Source organism: Pundamilia nyererei, unplaced genomic scaffold (assembly GCF_000239375.1).
Source record: "Pundamilia nyererei isolate P.nyererei 1_Seehausen unplaced genomic scaffold, PunNye1.0 scaffold00365, whole genome shotgun sequence".
NCBI lineage: Eukaryota > Metazoa > Chordata > Actinopteri > Cichliformes > Cichlidae > Pundamilia > Pundamilia nyererei.
Window position 1 is genome coordinate 81,734 of NW_005187766.1, and position 11,485 is coordinate 93,218.

The window sequence follows — 11,485 nt, forward strand, 5'->3', positions numbered from 1 at the left end:
TGCGTAATGAAGCTTCGGACGTCACTGGTCACGTGATTTTTGCCAAACGAAGCAAGCCTCGACACAGTGCTTCTGAACCAGTGTGTTGTTTTTATCGACACACGCTCCGGAGCGCCAGCTTCAAGCGGGCCATCACTAGTCTCACCTTTTATTTTCCAGTTTTACCGCCACTCTGTGGTCACTCAGCATGTGTCAGATGTAACCTCATCAACCAATCAGGGAACAGATGTCCTTAGCAAATGGTGGTTACTGGGGGTCACTGAACAGTTTGCAAACCAGTCTGCAGGCCTGGTGTGACTGTGGCGTAAGCCAATCAAAGTGTGTTTAGGGTCAGCAGCAGTCAGAGGGGTTCTCGTTTACACTGACACACTGGAATAAACTGATGATGTAAGACGGTTTCTGTATGCTGATGTCAGTGTGGTTCATGCTCAAAACCAAGGTCAGGAAGTTTAAACAAAGTCAGAGGTCACACAAAGCCGTGAACCTTAGTGACTCTGAACACCAGAGGCGGAGGCAGACATTTGATACACCCGGGGCTTAGCCCTAAAGGGTAGTATGGGCTCTGCTTTGAGTTTGTTCAAAAAAGAATGACTTCATATAGGGAAAATATATATCACATGTGCAGGACACCTTAAACTAGGTTTTTAATTAAGCAGCGAGGCAGAACAAAGTCAGAGCTGTATCAAGACACGAGGACTAAACCCCAATTCAACCAGACCCAGAACTGATCCGGAATTAAAACAGGACTACAACAGTTCAAAATCAGGACTACTGAGGACTTAACCAAAACAGAACCAGAATCAGAACTAGATGATAGCAGCACTAAAAATCATCATAGACCTGCACTACACTTATTTTTTAATTCTACCAAAGTACAATAATTAGATTCAGAGAAGTTTATATAATTATTTAGCCTTGTTGTGCAAACAAGCTGCAGAACTTAATAAATATGGTATCGTAGGTCCTCATGTATCTCGTACCTACGATACGGTGATACTTTTGGTAAACAACCATTTGACTAACATGTGTGTCTCACCTGCTCTTGTTCATCTCTGTTCTGTCCTCGTTCTCCCTCTCTGGTCCTCTCTCTCTCTGTTCCTCTCTCTCTCTCTTTATTCTGACATTTAACTAATTCAAAATATATTTCAATATTTATTTATCCAAAACAAAACAAGTTTACTCTAAAATGATGTTGTACAGTAAAAAATGTTCTTGTGTTTTCCATAAAGTGTAAATATCTGTTTTCAGCTGTGAATATCCTGCTGTGTGTTGAAGTTCCTCTTGTTTTGCATAGAAATATACTGAACAACATACAAAGCTTAATATATAAAATAACATCTACCTGAGTTTTTTCTTTGAAAGAAGCTCCTTATGTCCATTCTTGTGTATCAGTGCTTTACTGAAACCGATTTATTTCACATTTCACTGTGTTATACTTGTATAACTATGCATGTGACAAATAAAGAACCTTGACCTTATTTAGCCGTGGAGGGAAACAACTGAAAATATGAAATAAACACATGTAAGCTGAGACTCTCTAAAGAAACAGCTGTTGTTGTTCAGCTTTTCATTTCGCCATTTGTTGATTCACTCGAAGAGCAAGTAACGTAACATGGGTCAAGTGATCAGTTTGATATCTTTCGTGAGTCACCGTCATATTTACATTATTTGTACAGTACGAATGATTTGCTTTGGTACCTGGTCGAACTTCTCCTCTGTCTGCCTGGCTGCGTTTCTCTAACAGCGCACTCGCAGGCAGCAGCTGCCCCGCCCCCTCACTCAGTCGCTTAGTGCCTGAGCTCGGATCAAAGCAATATTAGGGGGGATTCACGCACAGTCGTAAATTCCCACAGTGTGCACTATGTGCTTCGAATATTGTGTGTAGTTTTTTGTTTTATACAGTTGTCAGCCAGACATCTAACTATGAAAAAATTACTCCAAAACAACCCGGGCTTAAGTCCAGTAAGCCACCCCCACGCTCCGCCCCTGGTTGGAGGACGGCCTGGAGCGAGGCCCTGGCAGACCCCCCCCCCCCCCTGCTCCGCCACTGCTGGACACACCAGCTGCACATGTTTCTGTCTCATTAAATCACACTGGCACAGTTTCCGGAGCAGAGTTTGTGTGGGGTCATTTATTTTGAAAGTCTTCATTTGTCCATATGCTAAAAAAAACCCAAAAAAAACAAAAACCCACACACACACCATGGTGCACCTTTAACACACCTGTGACAGGTGACTCTGTCACTTAGCTGTCAGGGGGGAAAACAAGAGAAGTCACAGGTGAAGCTGCAGGTCAAACTTTATTGGTAATGACATGATGCGCACCGTTAAAAACACGGTGTCACCAAGAGCGCAATGCACAAACATCATGGCTGATTCTTTGGAAGCCTGCTGGGTTTGGAGCGCCACAGTCTCAGCAACGCCAACGGTCAGCGGCAACAGTGTTGGGCTGAAACAGAATATATGTACCTGTGTTATGCATTTAAAATACAAACGTGTATCTGGTCTTTTCCAGTTTCATATGTTAGGCTATGCCCTCTCTAATGTCAGCGTCCTGTTAATGTTGGTGGGACCCGGAGCCAGCACAGCAGAGCCAGCAGTGCACGGGCAGGAATGCATTTCTTACTAGGAAAGTCCGAAACCACATTTAAATGAGAGAGGGATGAAATCTGAGCGTGCAATGCAAACTCTGTTTGTCAGCAACCGAGCTGCTCTCAGCGTCAAAGACGCCAACCTAAAGAAACATCTGGAAGTACGTTCTGTTTAAAAACTAACATTAGCCGACTGCAGCTAGCTTGTTTTAGCTGTGGTAGCTACCTGGGTCATGTGCCACTTCAGTATCTGTGATGTACTGTTGCTATTACTGAAGGCTACTCACCACCGAGCTAACACTGTTAGCTGGCGTTAGCTGAGGTTAGCAGACAGAAACAAAACATGACTGATACAGTCATATGTTGCAAAAAGTGCAGCCTTACCTAAAGTCCACCTACTGTTACTCATTTATACTAAGACTTAAACATCTAGTTGGTATGGCGGGTAACCTTCAGTAAAAGTAATAAATCACACAGCAATAGTACATTCATGTAGTTAGAAAAAGCATGATAATATGTGAAGTAATCCAAAGTATTCAGAATAGTTACTCTCATTGAGTAACGTAAAGGAAAACGTTACAAAATACATTTTGGGGCATGTAATCTGTAATCTGTAGTGGGACACACTTAAAAGTAACCTTCCCAACACTGCGTGCTAACGGTCTGCGCTAACAGCGCTAACGGTCAGGAGACTAGAGTGGCTTCTCAGCAGCATTCATGTCCATAGAGTCAAAGTTCACGTCAGAACAGCACAGTATGGTAGGGCTGCTGCTCTGTGAGATCATTGGTTGGTTGAGGACCACCATGAAGAAGACATGTTGCGGTTGGAGAAGCTCCTGCTGAAACTCAGGCGGTGATTAACATATTAAACATGTCAGGGTAGTGTTGAAAGGCCCCTCCCCTCACTCAGCGGGCCGGTGGTCGGTGAACCTCTTTAGGTGGTAGCGCAGAACACCTCGGGTCTTGAAGGTCTTGCCGCAGCTGCAGACGTGCGGCCGCTCGCCGGTGTGGTCGAGCTGATGAACACGCAGCATGGAGCTTGTGAAAAAGAACTCGCCACAGGTGATGCAGTAGTGGCTCTTCTCGCCAGTGTGCTTGGAGCGCTGGTGGCTGACCAGCGAGCCAGACGTGATGAAGCTCTGGCCGCAGTCCTGGCAGGTGAAGGGCCGCTCGCCGGTGTGAATCCTCTCGTGCGCCCTCCACGAGTTGTGGTAAGAGAAGGACTTCTGGCAGTACGAGCACTGGTACAGCTTCTCCTTGGTGTGCGTGCGCCGGTGCACCTTCAGGTAGTGAGCGATGGTGAAGCTCTTCCCGCAGTCATTGCAGGTGAACGGCTTCTCGCCCACGTGGAACAGCGTGATGTGGGACCTCAGGTGGGATGACTGCGTGAACCGTTTCCCACAGGTGGTGCAGAGGAAGGGCCGCTCACCGGTGTGGGTCACCATGTGCGCCTTGAGATGGGGCGACTGCGTGAACCGCTTGCCGCACTCGGAGCACTTGTAGGGCTTGAGTCCGGTGTGCGTGCGGTCGTGCAGCTTCAAGCCCTGCAGGCTGGAGAAGCACTTGCCGCACTCAGTGCAGTGGTAGGCCTTCAGATCCTCGTGGGTGCGCTGGTGGCATCGCATGCCGCTCAGCAGCTTGAAGGCTTTGCCGCAGGTGGGGCACTTGTGCGGTTTCCTGTTGGAGTGGGTCACCTGGTGCAGCTTCAGGCTCTGAGGGTTGCTGAAGGTCTTGTTGCACTTGGGGCATGGCAGCAGCTTCCGGCTCTTGTGGGACTTGCGGTGGAAGTTGAAGCCCTGGTAGGATATGAACATCTTATCACAGACGGTGCAGTGGTAGCACTTCTCGCCGCTGTGAAGCTCCAGGTGCTCGCTGAGCTCGTCCTGCTCTCCAAAGCCGTCCCCGCAGAACCAGCACTTAAAGGGTTTGGTGCCAGAGTGCGTCCGGTGGTGGGTCTTCCAGTCCCTCTTCAGAGCAAAGGTCTTGTCGCAGTAGGAGCACTGGTAGGGCGCCGTGCGGTCGTGGACCTGCTGATGGACAACCAGGCTCATCAGGGTCGGGTAGGTCTTGCCGCACTGCCAGCACTCGTTGGGCTTCTGGCCCCGGTGGACCCGCAGGTGAGCCTCCAGGTGGGACTTCTTGTAGAAGCCCTTGTTACACTCGTGGCAATACACCATCTTCCTGCCCGTGTTGGTGGCCTGCTGCTGCCGCTGCCTCCGTTCGCTGAGCTCGGGGTGATCACCTGTGGGGAAGCGGAGTTCAAAGGTTAGAGACGAAGAGGAACGGTGACATCCACACAGCCACAGCCAGCAGGCAGTTCATTGATCTTGCCGTCCAGCTGCCGGGTTAACCAGCAGGAAGAGGTTTTCCTCCGATTCTGTTCCCAACACACGGAAGCCCGAGGACATCACGTCTCCTTTGTTAGGAAACAGCCACAAACACACTGCTCTTTCTCAAAGACACAGTGTTTGAGGTTATGGACAAGACAGCAGAGCCGGGTATCATCACTTCTAGAATCGATTTAATTTTGACTCAGAAATGTTGTAATTCTGATCACTTATCAGCACATTCCATATTTTATATCCATGCATACAAACAAAGCTGACAGTGTGAGACTTCATCACAGCAGATGTCTTTGTGTCAAAGTAACTGAGGATAAAACATGAAGCAGATTTTCCTGGCCTGGCGTTTTATAGCAGATAACTTTCAAAATAAAACCATGACTCAACATTACCTGATGCTGCAAATTACAGACACAGCTGAGAGTTCTTTGACCTTTAACCTCAGATTCTGCTGTTTCTGATAAAATATGTTTATATTTAAAAACCGATTCAGGATTTAATGAATCGATGTCACTTTTTCAAACTAAAAACCGATTTGAATCAGAAACTCGATCACTGAAACCCAAGTGTGCGGTTCTGCTTTCCTCGTTTCTAAGGGAGTTCTTCCTTCCTACGTTCCCTCCTGCTGCTGCGCAGAGTCTAAATAATCTGCAGCTGAAGCAGCAATGCAGAAATCTGAGGCATGGCTGAGTGATGTGGTGGAGATCATCACTGTGACGTCTCTAGTTTCAGCAGCTTGTTTCCCTTCCTGTCACTTTCTTTTTTGCTTCATTCACCTGAATTAAAGGGGAAGCTTCCATCTTAGACATCTGAATGTCTGACCTGACCGGAATAAACGCGATTTGGACTTCTGCTCAGACAAAGCAGCCACAGAAATCTGATATTTTAATCATGAATTACCCAAAGACAGGAAGTCCCGCCCCTCCAGCCACACCCTGCAGTCACTCAGCTTGACCGACAACTTCCTGAGGATCGGGTACGAGCGGATCTCCACGTCGCCCTCCGGCTCCGTTTTCACCTGAATGCCGGCGAACTCCTCAGCCTGGAAGGACAGATTTCAGACAGCATCGCACGGTGAAAACACACGTGACCGCACAAACACACTTCATTCTTATTCAGGGTCACATGACTCTGCAGCAGCTGCAGTGACGGGTGTGACTTCATGAAGGATTTGAACCTTTCAAACACAAACAGACATCTGTAGCTTTAAATTTGAGCACAGCTGTTCTGTTACTGGCCACCAGGGGTCCTGACAGGTCAGCTCACATTAGCAAACAAGCTGCGTCTGTCCACCTGTGACGGTGCACAATCACCTGTGACACACTAACACGCATGTATGCAATAACTGTGCTGCACAACATTCTGAGTAATGTGCAGAGGGGCTGTAAGGGCGGAGGAGCAGGGCTCATTTCTGCGTCTGTGCTGGACTGTTACTGTGGGTGGGGCTTCATGGAGCTCCACACACAGCAACAGGGAGGTAATGCGTTACTGAAAGCTAACGTAGAAGCTAGTTTAGTTAGCACTGACATGTCGCATAGGCTGAGGTTAGTTCCTCAGTTTTCAGGCCCCTTCAGTCAGGAGACAGACACCATCTCTGAAGATCCAAACCTCTTTATCCTGCCGCCCCTCCCTGAGCCTGGCTCTGCTGCAGGTTTCTTCCTGGTAATACGGGAGGATTTCATTCCCACTGTCCCATCTGATCGTCGGGGTGTTATTGTAGGGTCTACCTTACAATATGAAGTGACTGTCGTTGTGATTAACTGCTATGAACATAAAATTGAACTGAATGCAGCCGGGCAAGACGCAATCAGACAAAGCCAGTAATCAGATTACTGCATTATCGAAATGAGGAACACCGGGGGCGGTATCGATCAGGTGGCGTGTGCGACTGTCAGCCTAACTAACCTGCAGTCAGCATGCACTCCTGAGCTCAGTGTCCTCATGGTGCACATTTTTCTTCCAGTCCATCAAAGATCAAATCACAGCGTTCCTGAGTTTCTCCTGCAGGACTGAAAACTGGCGCTGAGCGGACACAGGTGTTTGTGTTCCTGCAGGAACTCTGCGTGGTAACTTACACTGACCGGATTGTAACCTGACACCATGACCTTTACAGAACACCACCGCGACTTGAATAGAGATTAAAATGTGACGTCATTTCTGGGGTAAAGCCGCAAAGGATTGTAGGTACGAGTGGCAAGCAGTACTAGCGCACACAGGCTTTCACGTGAAAACAGTCACACAGCGATAAAAAGAAACACAAAAATAGCAAGAAGCTGTTGTATTATTAACTCATTCACTGCCAGCCATTGGCAGTGAATGAGTTAAACCCATTAACTCATTCACTGCAATTGACGGCTATAGACGTCAATGGCAGTGAATGAGTTAACTGCAACAGCCGGTCGCATGACAGCCACGGGAAGCCGACGGGTAAAGAGATCGGTTGTTATCGGATTACGTCGTTGAAGAGAAATTGTTCGAGCCATGTTTCCGAAGTAACAAAGAGGCGACGGATGGCCTGGATTGCAGCCATTCAAAGACCAAATATGACGTCCCAGAACTCTCCAGCTCACAGGTTAGTCTGCTCCAAGCATTCCCACAAAGGTCAGTCTGCTGTTGTAGTTATTATGTATTTTATCATAATTGTTGATGTAGGTTACAAATAAGTCTTATATTGATTTGAATTGAATTCATTGCTGCTTTGTTCACTGTGGCTTTGCAGGCTAATGTTTGTTGTGTTTTGTAGAAAAACCAGCCAACAAAATGCTGGAATGTGATCCAGGCTGGGCCCCTCTATCAGCCTGGGTCAGACCAAGTTTAAAGCTGCTACCACAGCCAGATCTGATCGGTTACGAGAGAGAGCGAGATCAAAGCAGCCACGAAAAGTCTGCATACATGTGCCCAAGTGTTGCATTGAAGCAAGCAAGTGATGAATAACTGTTTTCCAGTATGTTGTTTTTTGTTTTTTGCATTGTTGATTTGTTTTTCACTGAAGCAGCTAATAAAGCACAATTGAATAGAATGTTGCCTCTTTCCTGTAAGACTCTATAATAGAACGAAATAATAATGCCAGTTATAAATAAAGACAATAAATTGAATGAATTACGAAACACTCATTTTATTTCTATTGCATCTGAAAATGTTGTGTAACACTACAACCTGAAATGACAATTAGATGCGTTTGCTGTGATGGAATCGTCCAAATCACCACAGTAAACTGGAGCTGGGCTTGCTGCAGGGATCTGACATTAATAAACGTGAAGTGCATGCACTCACGCTTCGGACCGTATAATAATAAATGTGCGTGATGAAAGTCGGGCAGCAGGCTAACGTCCCTACTCCACTCTGTATGCTCGTGTGGGTCTGACCCTTTCACTCCTTGGATTTTTTTTTGCCTCTTCCTCACGTCTGTCTTCGTGCGGAGCTGCCGAGTTCTCCTTCGTTTTGCACAGAACTGTTTTGGGGCAAATAAAATGCAAGTAGGGATTAAAACCGCAGAATTAATGATTACCGGTGCTGGAAATGCTAGCGCTTGATGCAGTGTATTGATTTTGCTGCCACTCATACCTACAATGCAATGCGCGAAAGTCACGTGGTCTGTCGACCTGTGGAAGATGGCGGCATAAGGAGAAAAGGACTTTCCAGTTGGGACTCAGACGCCGTGCCTGATGATGCGTGTTATCTTTTACACGTGTTCAGGTTGTTTCATGCTGTGATGTTTGTCTGTTTCCAGGATCAATAAAGTTTTGTGTTGTTCTCTATAGTGAAAGATTCACGACTCTGATTTAAGGAGGTTAATCTATGAGCCCCCCGCCCCGTAAGCCCCCTGGCTACGGCCCTGTAACATCGATCGCTCATCAATAATCAGTCGAACGAATCCGTGGATCAGTAACCGAGTCTGGACTCCGTTCAGTGTCCGCTGCTCGGACCCGGAGCCCCTCACAGCGGGCCTGTCTCCAGCTGGGACGGTGCTGACAGCAGCCGCAGTGGGAGGCTCGGGTTCGGCTCGGTTTGAGGGATTCCTGACCGGAGTCCAGATCACCGGGGCTAGCCCGGTTAGCTTAGCCGCTCACATGACCGTGTCCGGGGGATCGGCCCGGCTCAGCCCTGCTCGGCTCGGCAGGTGTGCTTACCGGTGCAGCGGGGACGGGCTCCATGGTCCCTCCGGTTCGGTCGCAGGTTCCGGTTCTGACGGTAAAGACGAGCGAGAGTCCGGAGCGGCTAACAGCAGAGCAGCTGCTCCACTTCCGGGGGAAAGGTCAAAGAAAAAAACAAAGAGGAAACAGCGAGTGACCCCACCCCCACCACACTCACACACACGTGTGTGTATTTATATCCTCGTGGGGACCTCCCATTGACATAATGCTTTCCCGAACCATGAAAAATGAGCCCAGCTGTAGCCCTGACACCACGTGCTGAGCGTGGAAACGCCCTCAGCCCCGTGGGGCCAAACCCAGGTCCCCACCAAGATACAAGGACACAGATACCAACACGCACACTCAGATAAACACACACACACTTAAATGCATTTATCAGTAACCGGGCCTCACGTAGGGTTGCTTAAAAAACGGAATCGTCCCGTATTTCGAAACAAAAGCACTCGTCCCGTATTGAGCTGATAAGGGACGCACTTTGTCCCGTAATACAGGGAGAATCAAAAGTAGTCTATAAATGTTTATGGAATTAACGCTTTGTTTGAAAACATAACTCCCAGCCCTTTTCCTGCTTTGTGACCAATGAGCTGACAGCACACTTATGACAATTCGAGTATGACAATTCAGATTACCGCTTATCTCATTGGTCGAGGAAAGGTCGCTTTATTGAGGAGGAGCTTCTTCCCTCAGGCTATCCGGGCCCTGAACCAGGTGTATGACTGGAGGACTGGACTCGCTCATACATCGCATCACTGCACATGGACTCGAACCATAATAATGCACCTCATTACTATACCTCCCACTGCAAGCTTTTTATTTCAAATGTAACTCTAACTCTTAGTTCAGACTTCTTAGGTTAAATTCTTAATTTAAGTAATAATTACTTTACTTTGATGTTCATGTTTTATCTGTTAAGTTACTTTATTCAGTTCTTCGGTACATTTTTACTGTAGTTTTCTGGTCAGAGATTGCACAGCAGCAATCATTTCACTGCCTCAATATCTATCAGCGAGTGCACGAGGTTTGAATACACACATAATATACAAACAGCACACGCTCATACACACACTCAGCTGACCTAGTTTATTCCCTCTGTGAGTTTGCTGCTCAGGAAGCTGCTGCTTGTTCATCGTGCTGTTCATATTTCTGTAAATACCAGCCGTGATGCTATTACAGCTAAATGTTCTGCTGACTGGGAAACAAACAAAGGAGAACAAAGTGTGACGTGTCAGGTATCCGCGAGTACACCCTCCACAGTTTTTCTTATATCTGTTCATAGGACAACACTGAACATATGTGATACAAATACTGTAAAGTAGTGAGCGTACAGCTGGCATAACAGTAACAATGTGCTGTCCACACAGCCATGTCTGAACTGAGCGCACCCTGAGGTTACCTGCAGCTCCGTAGGACAGGCTGCATCCAGCACAGGCCAAGCTGAGGGCCTCACCTGTGAGTGCTGCCAGCACTGCTGCAGAGGTTTGGGGCGGTCAGCTGAAAATCCAAAGTGCAATCAAGTCATCGATCAAACATTGTATAGATATATAAAAGTAATATACGCGTGTTGAATGATTACTGTGATGTAGCTGAGAGGCGGAGCGAGCTCTGTCTCAGTACAAAGCTCCTCTCTGCCTTCAGCTCGGACTCTGGCCTCCGGCCTCATCCTCGCCGGTTCCTCGCACACGACGCCGCCTCAAAGAACACTGGTGAGTTTAAGCACAGGAGGGGACAGACGTCTCCATATAGGCCTGCGGTTCCCGGCCTCCATACGCTGCTCGACTTCAGGAACGCAGCTTTTATTAGCCCCAAACACAACAGAGGTCAGAGGTCACCAACAGGTACTGCAGTCTCTGTCATGGCGGCCGTTGCTGGAAACACTCAGTACAGAACAAACAGCTGCAATAATGTGAACATTAACCGCGACAGAGTGTCAGTCAGACGAACAGGCTCCGCCCCTCAGCCTGCTACCATATATATTTATAGTGTCAAAGAACAGTAATTACAGCTTCTACTGATAATCCTCCTGATAAACAGCAAGCGGGTCTCTGTAACCCAGCCTGCAGACTGAGGGAAACATCCTGTGACAGGACACAGCATCCACGCTAAAGTTCAGAGGTCGCTGTCCCGAATTCAATAAATGTGGAGCAATGAAACAAACCAACAGAGGCTCAGAAGAGTGCAATCAAACAATGAGTTTATTAAAACACACGCAGAAGAATCAGAATCAGAAAGGGTTTTATTGCCAAATGTTGAGCGGGTTTACAACATTAGGAAATTGCTGCGGTGCTTCAGTGCAAACATACTGTCATAAATACTGTTATAAATTAAGCTTAAATAGACATGAAAATAAAAATGAGAATAAGAATTAAAAGTGCTAAGTAGAAAGATATATACATGATATA

The 11,485-nt window shown here is 47.2% G+C and overlaps 1 protein-coding gene across 1 annotated transcript; it reads right to left on the reverse strand.

Annotated features, from left to right (window-relative positions):
- Positions 1–3,189: 3,189 nt before the first annotated feature.
- LOC102194606 (zinc finger protein 664-like) lies at positions 3,190–9,184 on the reverse strand. Its single transcript, XM_005752533.2, has 3 exons — positions 9,063–9,184; positions 5,833–5,974; positions 3,190–4,832 (listed from the first exon to the last, which is right to left on the reverse strand). The coding sequence occupies exons 1-3, from the start codon at positions 9,084–9,086 to the stop codon at positions 3,493–3,495; spliced, it is 1,506 nt and encodes a 501-aa protein (XP_005752590.1). The 5' UTR covers positions 9,087–9,184; the 3' UTR covers positions 3,190–3,492.
- Between the last annotated feature and the right edge of the window lie 2,301 nt (positions 9,185–11,485).

Coding starts and splice junctions, on each gene's coding strand:
- LOC102194606 (XM_005752533.2), bottom strand. CDS start 9,086: ATGGAGCCCGTCCCCGCTGCACCG. Junction 5,975..9,062: donor AGCCCGTCCCCGCTGCACCG/GTAAGCACACCT, acceptor CTGTCCTTCCAG/GCTGAGGAGTTCGCCGGCAT. Junction 4,833..5,832: donor GCGGGACTTCCTGTCTTTGG/GTAATTCATGAT, acceptor GCTTCCCCACAG/GTGATCACCCCGAGCTCAGC.